At 42.6% G+C, this 25,376-nt stretch overlaps 1 protein-coding gene across 5 annotated transcripts in view; it reads right to left on the bottom strand.

Annotated features, from left to right (window-relative positions):
- Positions 1–392: 392 nt before the first annotated feature.
- rab3gap2 (RAB3 GTPase activating protein subunit 2 (non-catalytic)) overlaps positions 393–25,376 on the bottom strand; it is a 38,627-nt gene continuing 13,643 nt past the window's right edge. For 3 of the 5 annotated variants that reach the window (XM_084045752.1, XM_084045753.1, XM_084045754.1), the window contains exons 19-35: positions 24,911–25,032; positions 24,389–24,602; positions 23,682–23,779; positions 21,985–22,093; positions 20,114–20,274; positions 19,385–19,562; positions 18,625–18,789; positions 17,995–18,101; positions 17,697–17,763; positions 17,097–17,167; positions 16,948–16,983; positions 15,266–15,394; positions 13,609–13,824; positions 12,899–12,988; positions 11,938–12,153; positions 11,090–11,254; positions 393–992 (exon numbers count right to left, since the gene is read on the bottom strand). In XM_084045752.1, coding sequence (XP_083901878.1) covers positions 840–992; positions 11,090–11,254; positions 11,938–12,153; positions 12,899–12,988; positions 13,609–13,824; positions 15,266–15,394; positions 16,948–16,983; positions 17,097–17,167; positions 17,697–17,763; positions 17,995–18,101; positions 18,625–18,789; positions 19,385–19,562; positions 20,114–20,274; positions 21,985–22,093; positions 23,682–23,779; positions 24,389–24,602; positions 24,911–25,032 — 2,297 coding nt within the window. In that variant the 3' untranslated portion in view covers positions 393–839. The remainder of the gene's footprint in view (positions 993–11,089; positions 11,255–11,937; positions 12,154–12,898; positions 12,989–13,608; positions 13,825–15,265; positions 15,395–16,947; positions 16,984–17,096; positions 17,168–17,696; positions 17,764–17,994; positions 18,102–18,624; positions 18,790–19,384; positions 19,563–20,113; positions 20,275–21,984; positions 22,094–23,681; positions 23,780–24,388; positions 24,603–24,910; positions 25,033–25,376) is intronic. The other 2 variants (XM_084045755.1, XM_084045756.1) reach the window with 1 other exon arrangement.

Genomic DNA, 25,376 nt, shown 5'->3' with positions numbered 1-25,376 from the left:
CACAACAGTTAGGACATCCCCAAAACAAAGATCATTATAGTCATTTTAAGTCAGAATAAGATGGGCAAGCCGGTGTGTTGGAAATTAAATTACATGCTGATAAAGAAAAGACATGCCCAGTTCCATCACTCACAAATGATATCTCAAATACGTAGCTTCCCGCAATGTACTCTTTACAATATTTTTCAATAACACAAACACTAGTGTTAGACAATGTATGTTACAGCAAAAATAAGGTGATTGGATTGAATAAAAACCCATTTAAAAGCCCGTCATATCCAGTCTTCCTATAATACCTCATTGACAATCCGATGTTAAGACATTTATCGCATTATAAGCTCAGCCGTTAAAGGATATGAGTGGGGTTCTGGTCTCCGTAATTTTTAAGGTGGCCTTTAACAAAAAAAAGGACAAATATCAGTGGACCCAAATAGTGGTGGGGTGGACCAGTGTCTCTTTCTCTATCCCTCCTTTACTTCCCTGCCCTCCTCATCCATCCATCCTTCTACTCAGTAAAATGTCAGGGCTATCTTATCCATTTGTAACTGTGAGTGTACAAATGTAAAGAAAATTGTTTTCTCTGAAGGGTAGAAACTCCTCGTCAGCCAGGACACAACTGGACAGGAATCTCAGTCTCCTCTGTCTCAACGTGTTTTCTGAAATATCTTGTTAGGAAGAGTGCTCCACGATATCCTTGCTCAGACGTTCAAATACATTTGTACCCTGTCAGACTTAAAATGAACACTGATGATTTTACCGTGTACCCACAAAAAGCCAAGGCTTCGATGGCCTCTCTGCTCCTCCTTTGTCCCTCTGTCACTATACTGCCCACCTCCAGGTCAGTCCTCGGTAGTGAGGGCGTCCACGGCCTCCATTAGATGCAAGGCCAGACTGTACTGGGCGTGGTTCTCTGGCAGGATCTCGATCAGTCGGCTGACCAGCCTGCTGCTCTGAGCCAACGGTACCGAAGGGCACCGCAGCTCACTGGGGTCCTGGAAAACACAAACACACAAACACACACACACACACACAATTTATTTATGTCCACACAAAAGGAAATGTATACAAGGACACAAATATTACCGGTTATATCCACAAAGTCAAAGCATAATGTCCTCATGATACAACAAGCATGTCATGTGACCCAGCCCTCCATGGGCACCAGCAGCAGTGTCTCCGTATGGCGGCTGCATGACAATCATAGCAGAGACAGCACAACACTCTGCCAGCCCTCCTGCTTCGTTTCTGGGCATCCCAAGTTGTCGAAACCCGCTCTAACAACCAGTCTGCGGGCATATCCCAGGCTGGACCACCAGAGGAAACAAAGTTCCCAGTCCACTCCCGCACTGCCGCCCGGTGTCAAAGTGCTCTCCGTAGCTGCTCCCATGCGCCCGAAAGTCCACCCATTGTTGTTCTGCCGCTAGTGGGCACACCGCTAGATCGCCGCCGGGTGGTAGTTGCACCGCCTCTTCCCGGGATAGCTGCTCAAGGGAAGGGCCTGGGACGCCAGGCGTTGGCTGTCGGTATACTAACTCTATCGGTCAGCAGCACCTTCTTGTACGCAAGCTTGCGATCGTAATCAAGCACACAGTCCCCAGAAGTTGCGAATGCATCTTAAATGTGCACCTACTACATTAACGGTGGTAGTTACAAAGGGGCAGTTTAACGTCATGCCCAGGACACACACACACACACACACACACACACACACACACACACACACACACACACACAGAGAAAGGTACTCCGTTGTACAAGGCAATTGATAGATTCTGCTATGCCTTTTATGCACTTTAACTTTGTTTCGTATAGCACTTTATATGATAAACTGTGGACTTTGTTGTATATTATGCAGTGGAGGTACATATGCACTTTATTTGAAATGGGTTGTATGCATACTGCACCTACAGGGTAAACACATTTGAGATTATAGTCTTTCACCCCCAGCAGCAGCTCATATGACGGACGTTTCAGCCCACAGGCCTTCCTCAGCATGAATGAAACATAGACATAAAATCTGAACACAGGTGGAGCTGCGCTGCCCTCTGCTGGCCAGTTACAGTAGGACACCACAGACTGCTGTGACTCAACAAACATCAATAAAACATATTTCTATCTTAGCTTTCAGCTCAAACTGCATCATAACATGGAAACTGGCAGACGTCACTTATAAAGGGGACCTCGGTGCCTCGCACAAAGCGGTCCGGGTGAGAACCACATCTGATCGTTGCATCATATTGCACACACTTTTTCCACAAGGGGGTCAAAACAACAAGTAAGACGCACGAACGCGGGAAGCGAACGCAGCTCGAAAATAACAATAAGAAGAATAGAAAGGAATGACCAATTGTAGAACTAAGGCGTTTTCAACTTGCCAACCGGCCTGAAATATGCACAAATGACATGGAATTCTTAGACATCCCAATAGATGAACTTGTGTAGATGCTTGTAGATGTGTTATTTTTGACTGTAACTGCTGATATTTCACCCAGGGGCAGGCGGATTTCAGCCACAATGGGAGCGTGAGTCACATGGGGGCGCGGCTGCACACGGGCAGTGCGCACAATACTGCACACAGACACACACACAACCCGAGCACAGTTTCATAGTAAGCTCCACTTGCCCGGAGGCGCGCCTTCGGCGTGCCTCCTTCCGCTGCGTTCGCAATAAAAATAAAAATATGTCTGTGGGCCGAAACGTCTGTCATATGAGCTGCTGCTGGGAGTAAAAGACTATAATAAACAAGATATCCAAATGGATTAAAGTGAGTGCTGGTATTCCTTTCTAAGAAACTATTTCTGCCTGAACTGTGCACCCGATACACACGTACTGTGAACTACTCCACTACACTGATGAGTGCTTGCTTCTCTCTCTTTCAACGCAATGGAAACTAGAAAAAGTGCTCCTCGGAGCACAAGTATCCGCCAGGGGCCTATTTCACGAAAGCAGAATTAGGGGTTAAGCTTGGATTTAAGAATTGGTTTCATGAAAGCTGAATTATCCAGTTCACCCTGGATAAGTTTATCCATGACTCGGTTTCACGAAAGAAAATTTAAGCAATCCTACTTTAGTTATCATGGAAATTTAGCTGTGAAGTTAGCCTGGTCTGGACCAGGCTAACGTGAAGGGTTTAACTAATCCTATTGCCTTTACTGTTCATTAAGCAGTCAATGTGATCACAAACCAATGAGTTTTTCCACACTTATTCAATTCTTATGCGAAAATCGAAGATCTACAAGCCCGAAAATGTTTTGTCTTATGGCGGCCGGGGGTCCACGTGGCGGCCGGGGGTCCACCGGGGGTACCCCCGGACCCCCTTTGCCCCCCGGCCCCCACGTGTACCCCCAGACCCCCGTTGACCCCCGTGGACCGGGGAACCCCGGCCGCCAAAAGGCAAGCTTTTCACTTGTTGAACTTCGATTTTAGAAATTAGAAAATTATTCTAAGTGTTTATAATTATAATTCCAATATTCACTTAAACTCCTCATGTTTAAGCCTAACTGAATTAAATATTTATTGACTTGTATATAAATTCATTGTATATTTTTGGACGACTTGTGCATTTAATTTTGCCACGCTTTCTCACTGGATCTATATTTATTGCGGCCGTGTTTCCTTTCTAGCTTATTATACATTTTACTTCCTTGTATGATTCCATCACAAACAAGGGAATGATATGCTATGCAACAAAAATGGAATGCCCTACCAAACGGAGTAAAGGAGTGTAAAACCCTACTCACTTTCAAAACTGCCCTAAAAAAATACCTTCAGGAAAGTCTAAACCTAACCCCCCCCTCCTCGAACTACTATTGTACATATTTCTTGTTTTTCATACCAGTAATCTGTAAGCTGATTGTATGATGTTCTGCATAGTAGTGTATATCTGTCTCTCTGTCAAACTCTGGTCCTCCCACTCTGTCAAACTCTGGTGTTCTCCCACTCTGTCAAACTCTGGTGTTCTCCCATTTTGACAAACTCTGGTCAGGGCCGGCGCACCCATTAAGGCGACCTAGGCGGCCGCCTAGAGCGGCAGTTTGCGAGGCGGCAAAAAAAGTCGGGAACAAATAATAATAATGATAATAAATCGGTAAAATCAGAATTAAATAACACAACCCTAACCTAACCCTAACCCTAAAACCGAAATAAAGTAACCAAAGACACAAAAAAAAGTATCATAATCCACCCATAACCCTTGCCAGATAAAAAAAATCTGGCAAGGGTCCCACGCACGTGGGGGGGCGCATCAAAGGAATCTCGCCTAGAGCGGCGATCAGCCCTCCACCGGCCCTGACTCTGGTGTTCTCCCATTCTGACAAGGTATTCTGACAAACTCTTAGCCTGGTTCCATACCATAGACTTGATTGATATACTTTATTTAGTAAGACATGAGAACAGTACATGACAGTACATAACAGACCCCTCCCACTCTCTGAGTGGACAGCCTCTTGGTCTGGAGTTGTAAATGTGAACCTAAGACACTCTCTCTCTCTCTCTCTCTCTCTCTCTCTCTCTAGAAGGACTGGTGATTACTGGTGGAGAAGGACTGGTGGCTACCAACACGAATGACTACAACAGACAAAACCATGACAATGATTTTCCTTATAATGTTATACGTTATTGTTGGTGCAAGGATAGCCTCAGCAATCTATATGTGGAAGAGAAAGATGGAAAAGGAAATCAGCGGCTGTCAAGAGAAGAACACCCAACTCCAATCTGACAACGAGAAACTCCGATCTTGCCTTGAGAAATATGACAAAGAATATCCTATTGCCTTTACTGTTCATTAAGCAGTCAATATGATCACAAACCAATGAGTTTTTCCACACTTATTCAATTCTTATGCGAAAATCGAAGATCTACAAGCCCGAAAATGTTTTGTCTTATGGCGGCCGGGGGTCCACGTGGCGGCCGGGGGTCCACCGGGGGTACCCCGGGCCCCCTTTGCCCCCCGGCCCCCACGTGTACCCCCAGACCCCCGTTGACCCCCGTGGACCGGGGACCCCCGGCCGCCAAAAGGCAAGCTTTTCACTTGTTGAACTTCGATTTTAGAAATTAGAAATTAGAAAATGATTCTAAGTGTTTATAATTATAATTCCAATATTCACTTAAACTCCTCATGTTTAAGCCTAACTGAATTAAATATTTATTGACTTGCATATGAATTCATTGTATATTTTTGGACGACTTGTGCATTTAATTTTGCCACGCTTTCTCACTGGATCTATATTTATTGCGGCCGTGTTTCCTTTCTTGCTTATTATACATTTTACTTCCTTGTATGATTCCATCACAAACAAGGGAATGATATGCTATGCAACAAAAATGGAATGCCCTACCAAACGGAGTAAAGGAGTGTAAAACCCTACTCACTTTCAAAACTGCCCTAAAAAATACCTTCAGGAAAGTCTAAACCTAACCCCCCCCTCCTCGAACTACTATTGTACATATTTCTTGTTTTTCATACCAGTAACCTGTAAGCTGATTGTATGATGTTCTGCATAGTAGTGTATATCTGTCTCTCTCTGTCAAACTCTGGTCCTCCCACTCTGTCAAACTCTGGTGTTCTCCCACTCTGTCAAACTCTTGTGTTCTCCCACTCTGTCAAACTCTGGTGTTCTCCCATTTTGACAAACTCTGGTCAGGGCCGGCGCACCCATTAAGGCGACCTAGGCGGCCGCCTAGAGCGGCAGTTTGCGAGGCGGCAAAAAAAGTCGGGAAAAAATAATAATAATGATAATAAATCGGTAAAATCAGAATTAAATAACACAACCCTAACCTAACCCTAACCCTAACCCTAAAACCGAAATAAAGTAACCAATTTCGGTTTTAGGGTATCATAATCCACCCATAACCCTTGCCAGATAAAAAAAATCTGGCAAGGGTCCCACGCACGTGCGGGGGCGCATCAAAGGAATCTCGCCTAGAGCGGCGATCAGCCCTCCACCGGCCCTGACTGGTGTTCTCCCATTCTGACAAGGTATTCTGACAAACTCTTAGCCTGGTTCCATACCATAGACTTGATTGATGTACTTTATTTAGTAAGACATGAGAACAGTAGATGACAGTACATAACAGACCCCTCCCACTCTCTGAGTGGACTGCCTCTTGGTCTGGAGTTGTAAATGTGAACCTAAGACTCTCTCTTTCTCTCTCTCTCTCTCTCTAGAAGGACTGGTGATTACTGGTGGAGAAGGACTGGTGGCTACCAACACGAATGACTACAACAGACAAAACCATGACAATGATTTTCCTTATAATGTTATACGTTATTGTTGGTGCAAGGATAGCCTCAGCAATCTATATGTGGAAGAGAAAGATGGAAAAGGAAATCAGCGGCTGTCAAGAGAAGAACACCCAACTCCAATCTGACAACGAGAAACTCCGATCTTGCCTTGAGAAATATGACAAAGAATATCCTATTGCCTTTACTGTTCATTAAGCAGTCAATGTGATCACAAACCAATGAGTTTTTCCACACTTATTCAATTCTTATGCGAAAATCGAAGATCTACAAGCCCGAAAATGTTTTGTCTTATGGCGGCCGGGGGTCCACGTGGCGGCCGGGGGTCCACCGGGGGTACCCCGGGCCCCCTTTGCCCCCCGGCCCCCACGTGTACCCCCAGACCCCCGTTGACCCCCGTGGACCGGGGACCCCCGGCCGCCAAAAGGCAAGCTTTTCACTTGTTGAACTTCGATTTTAGAAATTAGAAATTAGAAAATTATTCTAAGTGTTTATAATTATAATTCCAATATTCACTTAAACTCCTCATGTTTAAGCCTAACTGAATTAAATATTTATTGACTTGCATATGAATTCATTGTATATTTTTGGACGACTTGTGCATTTAATTTTGCCACGCTTTCTCACTGGATCTATATTTATTGCGGCCGTGTTTCCTTTCTTGCTTATTATACATTTTACTTCCTTGTATGATTCCATCACAAACAAGGGAATGATATGCTATGCAACAAAAATGGAATGCCCTACCAAACGGAGTAAAGGAGTGTAAAACCCTACTCACTTTCAAAACTGCCCTAAAAAATACCTTCAGGAAAGTCTAAACCTAACCCCCCCTCCTCGAACTACTATTGTACATATTTCTTGTTTTTCATACCAGTAACCTGTAAGCTGATTGTATGATGTTCTGCATAGTAGTGTATATCTGTCTCTCTCTGTCAAACTCTGGTCCTCCCACTCTGTCAAACTCTGGTGTTCTCCCACTCTGTCAAACTCTTGTGTTCTCCCACTCTGTCAAACTCTGGTGTTCTCCGATTTTGACAAACTCTGGTCAGGGCCGGCGCACCCATTAAGGCGACCTAGGCGGCCGCCTAGAGCGGCAGTTTGCGAGGCGGCAAAAAAAGTCGGGAAAAAATAATAATAATAAATCGGTAAAATCAGAATTAAATAACACAACCCTAACCTAACCCTAACCCTAACCCTAAAACCGAAATAAAGTAACCAATTTCGGTTTTAGGGTATCATAATCCACCCATAACCCTTGCCAGATAAAAAAAATCTGGCAAGGGTCCCACGCACGTGCGGGGGCGCATCAAAGGAATCTCGCCTAGAGCGGCGATCAGCCCTCCACCGGCCCTGACTCTGGTGTTCTCCCATTCTGACAAGGTATTCTGACAAACTCTTAGCCTGGTTCCATACCATAGACTTGATTGATGTACTTTATTTAGTAAGACATGAGAACAGTACATGACAGTACATAACAGACCCCTCCCACTCTCTGAGTGGACTGCCTCTTGGTCTGGAGTTGTAAATGTGAACCTAAGACTCTCTCTCTCTCTCTCTCTCTCTCTAGAAGGACTGGTGATTACTGGTGGAGAAGGACTGGTGGCTACCAACACGAATGACTACAACAGACAAAACCATGACAATGATTTTCCTTATAATGTTATACGTTATTGTTGGTGCAAGGATAGCCTCAGCAATCTATATGTGGAAGAGAATGATGGAAAAGGAAATCAGCGCCTGTCAAGAGAAGAACACCCAACTCCAATCTGACAACGAGAAACTCCGATCTTGCCTTGAGAAATATGACAAAGAATATCGCCAACGGTGCCTCGACCCTGACTACATAGACCTGAAATGATGATGCCCATGATGGTCCTTGTGGATTGGAAGCAGGTTAGTGGGGTGTATGGGTGTTTCTATTGTAACACTTTTAGAATAGAAAGATATTTCTATGATGTGGCTGCAACTCAAGTATTAAACGCAGAAAGGACCAAGACCCTAAGGGCTAACCCTAACCCTTTTTATAAACACTGTTTATAAAACGGTAAACAGGTTACAGTGGCAACATTTTGGGACACATCTTGAAAAGGTGGGGGTATTGCCTGATGGGTGAGGTTTGAATTGAGCTTTTGTTATTTATTTTGTCTATTTTGGTTTTAATTGTTTTATTTGGACCTGACAATCTGGGCAGCTGTTTAACCCATTTAGACCTGAGGCCGATTCTAAAAACACCTCCTAAATCCTGACCTAAGTTTTCTGAAAAACTTCAAATATGTATTCAAAAATGAAAAGGGGTTCCCGTCTTGAAAGGTATAGTTACAAATAGGGGTTCCCGCCCTAAATGGGTGTGTGTGTGTGTGTGTGTGTGTGTGTGTGTGTGTGTGTGTGTGTGTGTGTGTGTGTGTGTGTGTGTATTGTTTAATGTCATTTTATTTCTATTTTGTTTTATGGTGTTTTATGTCAATGTTTAATGTCTGAATGTCACAATACTTATTCTCCAAAAACAATATAAATGAAAAAATACCTTTTATGTGTTGTTATGATAACAGTGTTTATACAAAAGCTCTTGTGGTATGACATAGATCATTTTTGTCCACCCATCTTTTTAATTGCTTTACTACCTTGGTTGCTTCACCTGTCTTATGTCCACTCTCTTTCTCTCTCTCTAGGTATCTGAAAAGTCGTGCCAATTGTCAGGACAAAGGCTGAGGAGCATTGCAAGGACCTGACAGGCTACATACAGTCCTTTGGGGAATTATCTGCCCCTCCCACACACAATTGTTTTCCCAATGTTGCATTTTGAAATGACTCTAAACATATAACATTCCGATCAAATATTTCAGCCTTACTAAATGTTAATTGACCTACAGTAATGATGTCATATTAATGTTCTCAGTCTCATCTCACCCCAAAATATTATGCAATAAACGTTTCCACTGAGAGCAGTCATGCATTACCGTAATCAATGCAATAATTATACTGTGTCCTAATTTTTATATTGTTGTTTTACTACCCTGTCTTTTTGTTTCTGTTCTGGCCTACTCTGCTTCCTTTAAATGTTTCAACTTTAAATCTTTAACCCTATGAGAGACTACTGACCCAAACAGGTGGAATATGTCCTTTCATTTTGACCAGGGAGCCAAGGTATGGCAGCTGCCATACCTTGCCAATTGACATCCTTGTGGCCTCTACTGGTCCCTTGGCTATACATTATTTTTAAATGATGTCATACAGTACAAGCTTTGTGATTAATGGGTCTTTTAATTAATGAAGTTCTTTGAAGATTAGAGAGGCTTCTTTAGTAAATGTAAATGTTTCCATGCGGACAGTAGCCTAATGTCATCGTGCACTGCTTTGCCAATGTGTGTAAATGCACATTATGTCTCTCTCAGTATTAGGGCTAGGGAGATGCACATAATCAATTTTCATCTTTAGGTGTTTTGAAAGTAAAATGATTAAAGGTAGGGTAAGTGATATTTTTGGGTTAAAACAAAAACTGTTCTATTAAAAAGTTAAAGCTCTATATTCTGATGGTAATCATTGATAGAGTGTTTGTTCAGTCACAGGGGTCTCCCTGTCTCTCCAGCTCTTTAATAAACAGAAAACACATTTTCAGGTAGGTGGCAAAATGTCAGCCAATCAGGAAAGATTGCCCATTTATCAGCTAGTGTTCCAGTGACAATTTTGTCTGCTCATTTATTTGTGTCATCACTTCCAATTTCACTTGTTTAATCTGTATCCTGACTGAGTTCTCCATCCTGATTGGATAAAATTGGAATCCCGACTTGAAAATTCATTTTCTGTTTAATAAAGAGCTGGAGAGACATGGAGACTCCTGTTACTGAACAAACACTCTATATCAATAGTACTATCAGGATATAGAGCTATTTAGCACTTACTTTAACCAAAGAAAATCACTTACCCTACCTTTAAACGTGTCATAATTTATTTGTATATTTAAGTTATTTCTCATAAAATTGTATTCATATGTTCCAATGTTCAACGCCAAGAACAAAATTAAACTGTTAATAGCAATTAGTTGTATGACAATTAATCGTCAACTACATTTTCAAACATTTACTTAAAAGTACCAAAGTAAAAGTACTCCCCCCTTATACACACACACACACACACACACACACACACACACACACACACACACACACACACACACACACACACACACACACACACACACACACACACACACACACACACACACACACACACAGTCCTAAGTATGAAATAGGGCTTAATTGGTTGCTGTGTGTTTTGTATAACAATCTAAATCTGCAAAGTAACTAGTAACTGAATTGTACCTCAACATTTTATTAAGTACAGCACTTGGGTAAATATACACAATTTTATCCGGAGCATCCCTGTGTCTAGTTCAGAGAGGAGGGCATTTATTCAGTGTCTGCACTGGGCGCTTCTTGGAAGAAAGACGCAGAGGCCTGGGACTGCAGGCCATCAGCAATGTCTTCCACAGTATTTTATTGAACTACCTGTGACGTTCATGATTTATTAGTGTTATTTAGGTCATGCATGTCTCCATTTTGCCATTTGCAAATTACACATCACTGAAATGAGACACAGCTTGCGCTTTGTTGGCTTCATGTATGCATAGGTTATCCAGACTCTTACTTATTCTTACTCACTCACACTAGTTACGGTTCACTGACGGTGACGGGTCATTGACACTGAAGATTTTACAGAGATTTAGAGATTGGGGAACTGGGGATACAAAAATGGTATCAAATGGGGGTCCGTGGTGGCCTAATAATAACGGTTATCAAACTGGGTCCTTGAAATGATATATATATTTTTAAAAGTGCTGTGTCTTACCATAGCCTTCAGCCAGGTGCAGAGGGTGGGGGGAAGGCGCGCCAGCAGCTCCATGGCACTCTGGGTCTGCGTCTGACTGTGGAGCAGCGAGTAGCTGAGCCTCTGGCCCGTCAGCACCAGCAGCTGAGAACCCAGAACGTCCTTATCTTCTACCTCTAACATCACCTGGGAGGAGGAGGACAAGTTGGCTTAAGATAAAGTTTCAGAACATTCTATGACAGGGGTCTTCAACGTTTTTCAGGCCAAGGACTCCCTAGCTGAGAGAGAGATGAAGCTATATACCTCTATATTGTATAAAATTGTGTTTCTGATGAAACTTTTTTTTTTACTTGGTCTACTCTTTTTTTCCCTCTACACCTATACCTCTTTGCCAAAAAATCTACAAGGCGTTGTGAGCTTGTAGATCTGCTATTTTTGGCTTAAGTTGTCCTCAGGAAAGGGATGCTAGGGTTTAAGTGGTTAATGTAAAAAGTTGAAGACCCCTGTTCTATGACATTACCTGATGAGTACAGTACGTTGGTTATCACGTTATTAGACTTGTAAACTTGTTTAGTTTTTTTTCACTCATACAAAAATTTAAGATACACATGGATTAAAGCTGCATTATGTAACTTTTCTCTTCTATTTTTTTAACCTGGTTTCCTGCGCAAGTGCTAAAATATTTACCATTGAGCTAATAGAGCCTGCCTGCTTGCTCAGTGGATAAATTGAATCCTGAACATCAGGTCAAACTTCAGATTCTGTGTCTAGATGAGACATGACCTTTGACGCGATGCAGCGCCTCCCGCCCAACACTTCCTGTTGACAGGTGCCGCCTCACTGCCTATCTTAATTGTGACCTGTCCTACCTCTTCAGCCCTGGGATCCAGTCCCTGGTTGTAGAGCTCGCAGACCAGGTGCCTCCGGATGATGTCGGTGTTGACCTGCAGCAGGGAGCCCAGCTCCAGGCACAGCGAGGGCCACCAGTCGGCCCTGGACCCGCTGGCAGGGAGAGGCGTAGAGGCAGAGGCAGTGGCCGCGTCGTCTAGGGCTTGAACCCAGGCTGTCAGCACTCGCAGGAGGAACTGAGAGGGAGGGCAGGGATGGGTGGAAGAAGGGGAGGAAAGATTCTATTTGACAACTTTCAAACTGGCGTCCCTATTTTGGGCAACTCATTACAGGCAAACATTTACAAAACAAAATCCAAATTCCCCGAAGTCTAAAATGTTAGCACATTGAGTGCCAGGGGTTTTTCAAAACAGGGTACCTCCAGTGCCTGGAATTTTAACCATTTTTGGACCTTTTTCAAGTAGTCACAAAACATTTTCAGTGATCACCGTCCTCAAGGTGATACCCTCATTACACACATAGAGGTCTCGTACAATCCGGGGAAAAAGATTAAAAACATTCGGTAATCCGTTCCATAGTTGCAGCCAGTTGAAAATAGTCGAAAATACATCGTAAAAACAAAAAGTACACAGGAGCCGAGATACAGGCTTTTGAAGTCATAAGTTAACCAGGAAGTGGATTGGAGTCTAAATCTTCGTAAAACCATATCTCCTCTTTTTTTTTCATATTTTTGGCCAAAAAACGGCCATAACCGTTTTTGGCACACCTCGTTTGGATTATGAAAAACGGTCCGGACCGTTTTTGGCACTCAATGTGTTAAAAAGTCACAAAAATAGCCGATCTACAAGCTCGTCGCTTGTAGATTGGCTATTTTCGCTAAACGACACGACGTGAATAGGGCTTAAGTGATTAATGTCACATAAAATTCTATAAGATCCTTTCTTGCTCTCTGTAAGTGATCTCATCTCTCTGAATTCTCACCTCCTGACGTAGTGAGATGAGGCTAGGGTCCATGTCACCACTGGGCATCAGCTGGATGGAGGTCAGGTCTCTGAAGAAAGCATTCTTACCCTAGGATGTTATAGAGCGTTATCCAACAGTGTGATCCAACTGTTTTGAGAGTACTTGTATGTTATAGTCTGTTTAAGCACAAGCAGCTCCCAATTCTGGTTCTCATAATGCTTGTTTTACACCTCGTTTCCACAGTTTTGTATGATGTGCCTAATTGTTTAATAGGAACGATATTCCCTCTAGTGTTTAATGCAAGGAAATGCATTTATTTTACACATGCGTCAAAACAATTATTTTTATTCATGTAAGGTGTATTTAAGTAACCTGAAAATATTAATAAAATGAATTATTAACGGCCAAGCAAATTAATTGAATGAAATAGCGTCTTCTGCTGTTAATCCTGACACACGGTGCATATGGGCTCTGCGAAATCCATCGCAAAAGTAACATTTCAAATGTACTCAAATTCCGCATGGGAAAATAATGACTCAGAGTGTACAAATGTGTGCACTCTCAGAGTTACAGACCCATAAGGGTCTATTTGGTTCACAAACATCAATCATTTAGCTGGGGACCCCCTGGAAACCACGTCAACCCGGACCCCACAAAATTGAGAACCACACACACACACACACACACACACACACACACACACACACACACACACACACAGTCCTCACTTTGCTGTCAAACAGGCTGAGAGGCTTGAGCCTCAGACTGAAGGTCATGGTGGCTTGCAGCAGTGAGGCCAGCAGACAGTGGTGCTGGACCAGAGGATAGTGAACCCCTTTCTGCTCCAGGGCCAGCTCCGCTATGGACGCCGGGCCCTCGGCCCCACCCCACACCTCCTCCACGCACAGCTCCGGAAGGGGCACCTCCTCCACTGCCGAATCCGCCTGGAGGAAAAACAAAAAAGGAGTGGTTGGTAATGAGGGGAAAGGCATGGGAGTTTAACCACTTAAACCCTAAAAGGCTTTGTTGTCCGGGGTCAGTGGTCCATAATTCACCCCCCCCCTCTTTTTCCCCCTCTACATTCAATTTCTTTGCTGAAAATAGCCGATCTACAATGCTCATGGCGCATCGTAACACGGTGTGTTGTGAGCTTGTAGATCTGTTATTTTCGCTGACAGTTCGCCTAGTATGACATCCAGAATAGTTACGATGGGGTTCAAGTGGTTAAGAAATGCAGGGAAGCTGTTCATTTTTAATTCAGGGATTTGAAATTCAAGGAGGTGGGTATTCAGCTGTAGTGTGGCAGCATTGGTACAGGAAATGCTATTCAGCCATCAGGTGCTCTGGTTGGTCAGTAAAAGCACTACGAACCAATCACAGGTCGGGTGCTCTAGACCCTCAAAAGGTTTTAATTAAATGTGGTTACACTTGGGTCAAATGATGGGCTTTGTGCTGTAGCTGTAATGTAGCTGAAATGTCAATGGTTTAGAGCAATGGTTAAATTTCAAGGTCTCCCCTTAACTTGACAGTATATAAATGAAACCAAATGGACCCGTCAGGAATCCGCTTTGAGAACCACTAGTTTAGAGAGACCCTAGGTATGATTAGAGGCGGTCATTTTTTAAATACACACATGGTTAAGGATAAAATGGTTGTGTTTAGGCATTATGTTACAGATGGTTATGTTTTAGGAGTAAGGTTATCAACGGCTGGGTTTATGAGGTTAGGTCTCATGGGTTTGGAGTAGCTAAAATGAAGCCATGGTAAGGATCTGGGGCGGCTTTCAGCAATCAGAACGACCGACGGCAAAAAGAAAAAAAAAGCACATGCAATATCTGACTATAGCTCTCAGAAGCCACAAGAGCCGTGTGTTGTGGTACGCTGCTAGTTGAAATTGTTCTCTTCCATTCCAAACCCATGGCTAGTAAGTAACAGCGTTCACTTTATGGATCGCAACTCGCAAGTGTAAAAATAAATAATATTGTATTTCGTCTCTGTCGGGTGGAAACCTCATATTTAAAAAATAGCTAAAGTAGCAGATCGACAAGCTTGAAACGCGGTTGCAGATCTGCTACTTGTGATGCTTTTGTGTGACGCTGTAGTATGATCATGTAGGGTGTTAATTTGGGAAAAAACACAAAAAGTTAAAATATGGAGATAAGAGGTTTCTGGCCGACAGCTACGATTTAATCTTTCAGGGGTCAATCCCATCAGCTGTAGTTTTTGATTGTTGGGTTTATTATTCAAAATGAAAAGAAATAAAGAATTGCTGTTCAGTGTGGATAGTGCTGGAGCCAACGGGGTTCATTCAGGGCTCATGCTGTGGTCTACTGATGCTGTTCGCTGCTCATTCGCCATGCTTCCCTCTGCGGTCTGTTTACTTACATAGTGATTTATAAAAGATAAAGGGCAGTGATTGTAAACCAATACTCCAGTCACCTCCATGAGGATCTGCAGCAGCTGGCCACAGGAGCCCAAGAAGGACGTCATGGCTTTGTCTCCCATTCCCACGTCCTGCACAGATGGAATGGCAAGACAAAACTCAAAACTCAATGCCTTCTATGTTCTTCCTTAAGAGCCCAATCAGGCATATAAACATTTTAACAAATGTGACGAGGTCTGATACAATGTGCTGCAAGTAGGCAAAACATTTAATGAGTTTTTCAGTTTTCATATTACACACGTTTAAATGTTAAAGAATCCTCTCAATATAATTTCTCCTTGAACTACGCTCTGTGTTAGTGGCTGTGAGGTGTGAGAACTCTGACGGGCTTTTTCTCAGCTTCTTGATTTGAAGTTTAACAATATTCAAATGTGTTATCTTTGTCTACTATTTTCATATATCCCATGTATGACACATCATTTGAAAGCTTACAATTGGCACTTTCGTTTATCTATAAAAAACTGAAACATTAATTTACCATGCCTTGTGGCCCATTTTATCAGAGCAGGTAGCCTCAACACCAAGATAACAAATTGCAGTGGAGACATGGTTTTATGCTCTGTCTAGTTGATTGACACAGCTCTTGACAGGATGGCTACGGGAAAAGCACCCAACGTTTGGGGTCCACATTGACAGCAGCACTGACTGCCCGTCTTTGTTTTTACTTTTTATTCAACACATCACTTCAAATGACAACATCTGACAAATTAGTTATAATATATTAAGTGATTTACTGTAGGGGCTTTTGCAGTTGAAAAGATGTACTATGCTAAACGTAATGTTTTAGGAAATATATTTAAGGCCCAATTCAGGAATGTTGAACCTATACATATGTATTCACATATATTCTGAAAGCGTTTGAGTTGTAGATGGAAAATATGCTATTAGGCATTACATCACACCATGACATGACAAATATAGGTATGTTTTACTCCGACATCTGCACACTTATTACAGCCAGCAAATAATACAGCAAATATATCTTAAAACAAATGTATCTGTTGTCTGTTGCTGCGATGGCCAACTGCAGCCAACTGTGTAGAGTAGCTGTCAAAGGTTATCACACGCTTATCGTTGCTGTTGGGCAGAAACCTTTTACCTCCATATTTTAACTTTTCGTGTTTTTTCGTAAATTAACGCCCTACTTGATCATACTAAAACGTCACACAAAAGCATCAAAAGTAGCAGATCTACAAGTTCAAAATGCGACGCAAAGCGACACGTTTTGAGCTTGTAGATCTGCGACTTTTGCTATTTTTTTTATTGGAATCTGGAAAAGTTAACCGTTTTGGAAGTATGAGGTTTCCACCCGACAGACGTTATGTAAGTTGAATGGAAATGTTTGCCATGTTTCATTGATGCGTTCCTAATCCACTCAGTGCAACAAGTACAAAACATGGTAACCTAACATCACATTGTAAACGACACCACAATGAAATGTGGTCGTGGTGGTGTGTGTAATAAGGTCAAAAACCACAGGAACAATCTACTGTCAATCGTGAAAGAAAGGTCTGCATTCAAGCTCCTGCTGTGATAGATACACAACCCAACATCTAGTTATGTCATCTGATCAAGGTGGTATGCAGAATGTTCAAGGTCAAAAATTTCTTTAATAGACCCTTACCCTTCGACATAAACGATCTTTGGGAGCCTTCCCCACCTACAAAAGAAATATTTCAGATTAGGACGAGAGATTCTAGTTCCCCACTTTATCGTCAAATTTTAAAATACTTTACATATATTTACAGTACAGGAGTATACGTGTGAATATACCTTTTCCATGAGGAAGGCTGCCGCTGAGAAACGTTTGACAATGAAGGTGCTCCACATCATTGAAGATATACCTGTCAAGAGAATCACACACAAATATTCTGTCACTTCCATATGGTATTAATTATACAGACATAAACTCAAGCTGTCAATCGTTTCCCCCCCTGTCACAATTTACTGATTGTATTTGTAAAAAACAAGACACCCCTTATTAGAGTGCAATGTGGCCTGGGCCGCAATGTGGCGGTCCAGGCACCCGAGGCTGCAATGCCAGCCTGACAGCGTGTCGCGGGTTTGAGTCCCGATCGAGACGACCTTTGCTGCGTGTTACTCCCCATCTCTCTCCCCATTTCCTGTCAGTCTACTGTCTATCTACAATAAATAAAGGCATAAAAGCCAAAAAGAAAAATCTTTAAAAAAAAATATATATATTAGAGTGCAATGTGATTGATGTGATTGAACATGTACATGTCCATACAACATGTCAGACAATCTAATATTGCAGTCCACTGCGTTGCAATGAATAGGTGGTCACATACAGTAACAGAATTGCTGCAGCATTCATAATGGTATCTGAACACTAGCTACCAACTAGCTACTCACCTAGTTGGATGTGTGGACTTGAAACCAGCTTCAGGTGGTCTACAGCCCAACACAGATATCGACCCTCCTGGGAAGAGAAATACAGGAAGAGAGATAAATTAGGGACAAATGAACAACAGAGAGCGAAGGTTTGATCACCAGAAGAGTCAAATGTGTCCTTATTAAGCAAGACAGATAACTCCTACCAGAGTGCCAGAGGCTACTGGAACTCTGACCTGTGATTAGGTGACATGTGTGCGTGTATAAAACAGTGTGCTCAGTGGGGGGCATGTTATGTGCGTCTCTGTGTGTACTGTACCTCGGGGTCTTTGTTCCACTGAACCACGTATTCCCAGCAGCAGTGGGCGTACAGGAGGTCAGAAGAGAGTGAGTCTGGGAAGCGCTGGCACACGGTCACCAGCAACTCTGGAAGATAACCGTGGATGGTGTGAATTGACTTAAAGGGATAGTTTACCTCCAAAATGACTATTTTTTCTATCGATGAATCACCCCATGGAGACTTGAATTCATGGGTATTTGTTTTTTTTTGTCGCATTACAGCCAATAATGTGATGACCGGCAGCGGTTCTGGTAGGAGACACAAAGATTCTCCTTTGTATCTCCAACCGGAACCGCTGCCTACCGGTAGTACAATGCTTGTGTCATTGCATTTAAAAGTAATGAGAAGCCATACAGTATACAGTCAACATCCCAAGCGGTATTCATTTACGAAAAATATTAATATATTAAAATATGGAGATAGGAGGTTTCTGCCCGACAACAACGATATAGGGTTTAAGCGATTAAAAACACAACTGCCTTTTGTTTATCTTCTACTTTTTTGTGTTAAATTGAAAACGTAATAAACATTGAATCATATACATTAAAAAAAACACAACAGCCTGTGTGATGTTCTGTATGTATGTGATTGATCTAATCAAGCACAGACCTGCTGTCCTGTTGGACTCTGTGTCTTTGGCCTCCTCTCCTCCTTCCGTCTGCCCTGAGCTGTGGTCTCCTTGCTTCTCTCCTCTCCTCTGGAGGATGCCCCCCAGCCGCGCCGGGGCCAAGTCCTGCCTGAACACCCACTTTGACACGCTGTCCGCTATGCCGCCTGCATCACACAAACACACACACACACACACACACACACACACACACACACACACACACACACACACACACACACACACACGGACACATTATAAAAACAGGGCGATGTCTTCCGAGGAACAGAAGCCTGACAGAATGTTTGAAAGAGTTTAACAAGCATCGGTGTTATTTTAGATTTTAGCGTTGGCTATTAAAAAACGTTGTGCCGCGCTGCGAGCTTGTATATCTGCTATTCTTTTATCTTGAAAGTGCTAAAATAATACATCTTTAAATCATTTTTCTCAAATCTTCTCTTCTGGGGTTCCCTGGCACAATGCACTTTTAGATGGGCCAAATACATATCATTTCGGGGGTCCATGGCACGAAAAAGTTTGAGAACTACTGATTTTGAAAGCATTTGTAGAATCGGCCTCAGGTCTTAATGGGTTAAATGCAAAATGGAAAGGGCGGGGGCGGAATCATAGAGGAAAGCCAAGGACAAGAAAGAAAGAAAAATAAAGCGTGTGTCGTCGTAACAACGTCGTTCCCCAAAAACAGCAGCTTTCCTAGCTCCCAACACGTTGCACGGACTGAATGAAGTACAAAGCAAGTGTTACCACGTCCTCCCTCCAGCAGGGTTTTCACAGAGTACTGAGGCGGTGTGCTGCCCGATGCCGTTCCATGTGGAGGAGGCACCCACAGCAGGGTCTGCAGAGCCAGCATGTCCTCCAGCTGACGAACACACACAGCCCACTGCTCCAGTTCCAGAGACACAGCCTCCCACTCTGCTTGCAGCTGCACACACACACACACACGCACAAACGTATTACTATTCTTGAGAGGACATGAGGACATCGGCGCACAATTTATGTATAAAATAGGGACAACTCTAACCCTAAACCTAACCTCTAAATGTCTAATCCTAACCCCAAACTGAATATTTTCCTAATCTCTTTTTAACCATAAAACAACCATTCTTTTGTGGGGACTAGGAACATTTTCCTCACAATGTTTACTTCCCAAATTCTACTATAGTTGTGGCCCTCAAAAATTATAGTGATACAAGTACACACACAAACACAGTGAAACCCCCCCATAAAGAAACAGGTGGTCAAGTGTATTATACAGCGGACCGTACTAATATGTGTCTGGTGTATGTAGTGCCTTGGGATGATACAGACCACAACATGCCAGTCTGTAAAAATATAATATTGAGTGTTAATATAACTCAGAGTGTACAAATACGGGTCCATCTGGTTACATTTGTACGTTCTTTGAGTTACTAACGGATACATTAACAAAGATAATTTGACTGTGTGTACTGTGTATGTGTCCCCCTTGTCTACCTTGCTGTCTCCCAGGCTGGTGATGTTAGTTTTAGCAGCGCGGTGAGCCACCAGTGCAGCTAGCAACGCGGCGGCCGCGCTGTGGGATTGAACACAGGCACAGCGCACCTGCTGCCACCAGGGAGAGAGAGACTGGGGGTCCCACGAAGCCTCTACCGCACCTGTGGACAGCAGAAGAATAAGAGGAAGAGGCAGGTTTGGATTCAGTACAGGCTCAAATGTAATGACTTTGTTTTCTTGTTGTTTTTTTGTGCTCTGACAACTAGCCATTTCCCATACAGAAATATGGATATGAAATGCAGAGCTCACTGAATTGAAGGTTTGGGGTATGTTTTCCATGCACAAAGAAACATCAAAAACCAGCACCGTTACTTTGTAACTACAAACATAAAAGCATATTGGCACTCCAGCTACTAAGATGAATGAATAAACACAGACACTATAGATAAGATCACAGTTTAACAGTTGGTTTCAATGTTGTGGGAGTCATAACATTTTGACAAAACCTCAGCTCAATTACTGTCTCTGGTCTCAGGAAATTATTGGCTGACTCAGCAGGTAGAGCATTAGGTGCCATATTACATAAGTGAAACTGTGCCCTGATTTAGGTTTTGCTACATTTACCAAGCTTTTTGACTCTATGGTTTCTTCCATTTTATTTTATGCAACAGGTGTATGGGGCTTTGAGGAGGCCACCGAATGTAAAAATATTCAGAGTAGAGCTTTAAGGTGTTTTCTCGGGGTGCACAAGTATACCACTAAGTTGGCCATTGAAGGTGACACAGGTTGGGAAAGCTGCCTCACAAGGCAGAGATGTGAAATGATTATACTGTGGAACCGCCTTACCCAACTGCCAGAAGAGAGGCTTATGAAAAGTATATTCAATTGGAATAGAAGATGTAATAATCCATGGATAAGAGAGGTCTCTTCAATATTTTCACTTTCTGATTTAAATTTATATTTTATGAACAACCTTCATTGTAACACAAATACGGTCAAACATAAATTATCAATGTTACATCAGGAGCAATGGAGGGTGGACATTTGGAAAAAAACAAAGTTAAGAAATTATGTTCAATATAAAGAGAATTATATCACTGAACCTTATGTTGCATTCAATCTAAAGAGAGGGCAGAGGTCTCTCTGTGCCCAGTTAAGATCTGGTGCATTACCTCTGGCAGTTGAGGTGGGTAGATATACTGGCATTCCTGAGGACAAGTGATTGTGTGTTCTTTGTGATCTGGGAGTTGTGGAGGATGAGGGTCATTTTGTTTTTCACTGTCCACTGTACAATGATGTACGAAATTCTTTATTTGAAAAAATGCAGGATAAGAATCCAGATTTGTTTTGGATGTCTGAATGTTATGTTAAATTGGCTGTTCAATAAGGAAGTTTATTGGCAGTTTCATGGCAGTTGCGGTGGAGGACGATGTACCCGTAACCCACAGCATGGACAATCAAAATGTTTATGTATTCTGTTTGTGGTGTATCTTGGTGTATGTACATTGTGTGAGTGTCTTATAAGCCTGTGCGGGCTGGGCATCCTGTGGTGCAGGACATAATAAAAATCAATCAATCTATCTATCTATCTATCTATCTATCTATCTATCTATCTATCTATCTATCTATCTATCTACCTATCTATCTATCTATCTATCTATCTATGTCTCACCCGAACAGATGCATTAGTTACATTTTCAAGTGCGGACATGCTGACTTGCCTTCGACAGTGAACTTTGAGACGAACAGAAAAGGATAAACAAATTCTCTCCAACAGTTATCACCTGAGATTGTAAGAAGAGGAAAACGACACTCAACTGGATCAATGAGGGGAGCCAGAAACAAGCATTGTAAGACATTTCCACACTCACCTTTCATGTTGCTAAGGGCGGTGAGCAGAGCATGCAGGTTTCTAGCAGCCATCTCTGGCTTCTTTAGTACATCTCTCTCCCTGTGTAGCCACACGCTCAGCAACAGAGACTTCACACAAGGAGAGAAGACAACAAACACGGAGGCCTCTTATTGTCCTGGACTGAACAACTGATTCATTAATTCACCCATTGTCACAACTTTCTGATTGGACCGACCAACCAACAGGCTCTTTCCGAGCTAAACATAAGAGAAAATACTTAGATCAGTCACTATACTGCACCCGAGATGTTCCTTGTTCTAAATTTAAAATAAGAATTGAATAAATAAAATATCAATACTAAAATAAAAAACAAAAGCACAAAAAAGACACAAAAAAAAGTATTTCAAGGGTAGTGGATGGAGAGAGAATGAACCTAGCAACAGCAACTAATCGTTGTGCAAGAGGGGCGGAGCCGCGGGACCACAGCCGGGACTTGACAACGGGTGAATTTATACACATAAAATATCAGGGTTAACCACTTCATTTATACATTCTATTCTTCAGTCTCCAACTCTCTGTACTGGCCACATTATCACGGTCACTCCTCTCAACCCAGGCTCATCACTTCTCCCCTCCATCTATTCATCCATCTAGGGGTCCTTGAGGCGGTTCCAGGGGGTCCCCACTCCCCAGCTAATTTACTGATAGTTAAGAACCAAATGGACCCTTATTATTATGGTTCTATAATTCCCATTGTGCACTCTCAAGAGTTATTGGTGTCCATGGCCCAATTCATATTAACTCTTTGACTGCCAGAGTATTTTCATAAAGTACTCCCCCAGTGCCAGCGATTTGCGTGTTTTTTAATTTTTGTATTTTGTCATTTTCCATTCAAATAAATTCTCTAACTGCAATTTCAAACTCATAGCACAATTCTACCAGTAGAGAGCAGTAGATGACAGCCCCCCCCTCTATGACACAAACAGTCATTACGTCATGAACCGGATGTGACGTCTTCGACGATCCATGATCGCCGTTAAAACGATGTGATACACTAATACGATGACTGATCGTCACCCGGACCAAAGAAAATAGATGGGGGGGTATCCGTTAGTTTTTCCCTATTCTGGCCGAAAATGACCGAGGGAAAAAAAGTTGAACCGGAAGTGAAATCTCCGTTCTGGATCCGGTTCCGGGTGAGTCTCAAGGAAGCAGGAAGCCAAAATGATGGTGAAAAATAAACATTATAGCGCGATCAGAGATTAAACAATGAACGCGCATCCAACGCGTCTAACGCATCGACGGCACACTGAACAAACTAGCAATTGACGCGTTATCGAGTCAGCGGCCTTCAAAGAGTTAAACATGCATGTTTCTTTTTTTCTGATTGATCGAATAAGTTAGTCAGAAATATAAATAATACACGTCATCAACAACTACAAACACTATATGTACAAAAGAGATGGGAGATTTACATTTACCTCCCCTTTTGGTCTCCTGATAGATGTTTTTCAGGCCAATTTTGAAAGAAACCAGTACTACACACCATTTAATGGATGGTGTCAGGGCATTCCACATTTAGGTGGCATAGCAGCAGAATGAGAACTTTCCCATGTTTGTTCTAAATTTGGGTGGTACCAGGTCATGGTACCAGGTCCATGAAATTAACAAGTTTGAGAACCACTGATGTATCCCTTCCATCTCTCTTTGACTTACCAGTAGCTGCTGTGGACTGATTCCTGCCTGCTGTAGTGTGTCACACACCCTGTGGATCGGGCTCTCTCCACACAGACATCCCCATAAAAGGAAGCTCCCTGCACAGGACACAAGTACACATTCTCAGCCACGTATACGCTCAACAGTATAAGTGTGACGGAGGATGTATGATTGTAAAGTCAAGAGCGATACAAATATTTATATTTCCCAGAATTAGTTGGGTTTGTGGATGAAAAAAAGCATGAATCATAGGTTGCACATATGAACACATTTTTTTTATTAACTCATTCAGTGCCAAACTTATTTATTCATGTTAATGGAATTTTGGTTCTGAGTGCCACAGCCAAAATTCATTGTAAAAAAAAAGTGCTTAGGAAGCGAGATACAGCCTTTTTAAGTTATAGGTTAAACAAGGAGTGGATGGAGCAGCAAATCTTCAAATCATCATATCTTGGGTTCTGAACATGTTTTTCCCAAAAAAAAAAAAAAAAAAAAAAAAAACTTTTATTTTGATTTTTTTTTTTTTTTTGAAATTTTTTTTATGACGGATTTGACGGATCGTGGCGCTCTGGGCGTCAGGCCACGTGACGGATTTGACGGATTGTGGCACTCAATGAGTTAAGGCACATTTTGTATTAGCATCATGTTGACAAAATTAGCTTAAAGTACTAATACTATTAGCGTACTGTGTATGTGTGCGTATGTACCTAGCTGGTTCCAGTCTGTGTCAGACCCCCGGACAACGTTCACCTCCCCCGCCTCGGTGCACTCCAGCTGAGAGAGGAAGGTGCGAGCGGGCAGCGGAAGGTCGGGGGAATCCTGAGCAAAGGAGACACTGGGCCGCATGGTGAGCTGGGCATAGCGCTCCAGGGTGGGAGCCAAGCGAGACAACTCCACCTCGAGGCCCTCCAAGGACTCCACCTAGCGTGGAACCAAGACAAAGAATGGTCAGTATGTGACGATGATAAGGCTCTTGATCAGGTCTAATAATTTAAAGAAGCCAAAAAACAGGAGAGATATTAGATAAGAATTAAACAGTGTGGAAGACTTCACTAACAGCTTAATCCAAGAGGATCAACAACAACTCCCTCTCTCTCCCTCTTTCGATCTATCTGTCCTTGCACCAAAGAAGAGGATGCCTCTGTGTGCTCCAGCCAGTGTACAACGAATAACCACGTCACACAAATGTGCGTGTGTGTGTGCGCGTGTGTGTGTGTGTGTGGCCTCACAGTGTCAGGGCATGGCTCTTTGTCTGTGGCAGATTGCAGCTGTTGGATGTCTGAATAAAGCTGAAGCAATTTGAGTTGAGAGGAGCAGAGTTGAAGCAATGCTTCATCCACAGCTTCAGGATCTACAATGGACAGAAAACCAACACACAGTACAGACAAACATTAGCAAGCATATGAAAATTTCAGACCAGAGCTGTACACAGATATACTGTAGTAAACATGATTGTGAGCTCTTCATTTGACTGAAACCTTGGGAAGGCAGAGAGCATTGCAACTTTATACTTTGTTACTTTGATACTTTCTTGATGCTAAGAAAGTCCTCTCAATACATACAATGTATTGAAATACATCCATGATTCACCCCACCTTTCAGTAACTGTCACTGCAAACATCTAAGTAAATAAGACCAGGCTCGGGAACCAACGGTTCCTGAGCCATGTGGCCCATAGGTCAGGAGTCTAGCTCA

This window comes from Gymnoscopelus microlampas, assembly GCF_963454915.1.
Source record: "Gymnoscopelus microlampas genome assembly, chromosome: 20".
Lineage (NCBI taxonomy): Eukaryota > Metazoa > Chordata > Actinopteri > Myctophiformes > Myctophidae > Gymnoscopelus > Gymnoscopelus microlampas.
Note: the sequence above shows the minus strand (reverse complement) of the source record. Positions and strands in the feature narration are given on the sequence as shown.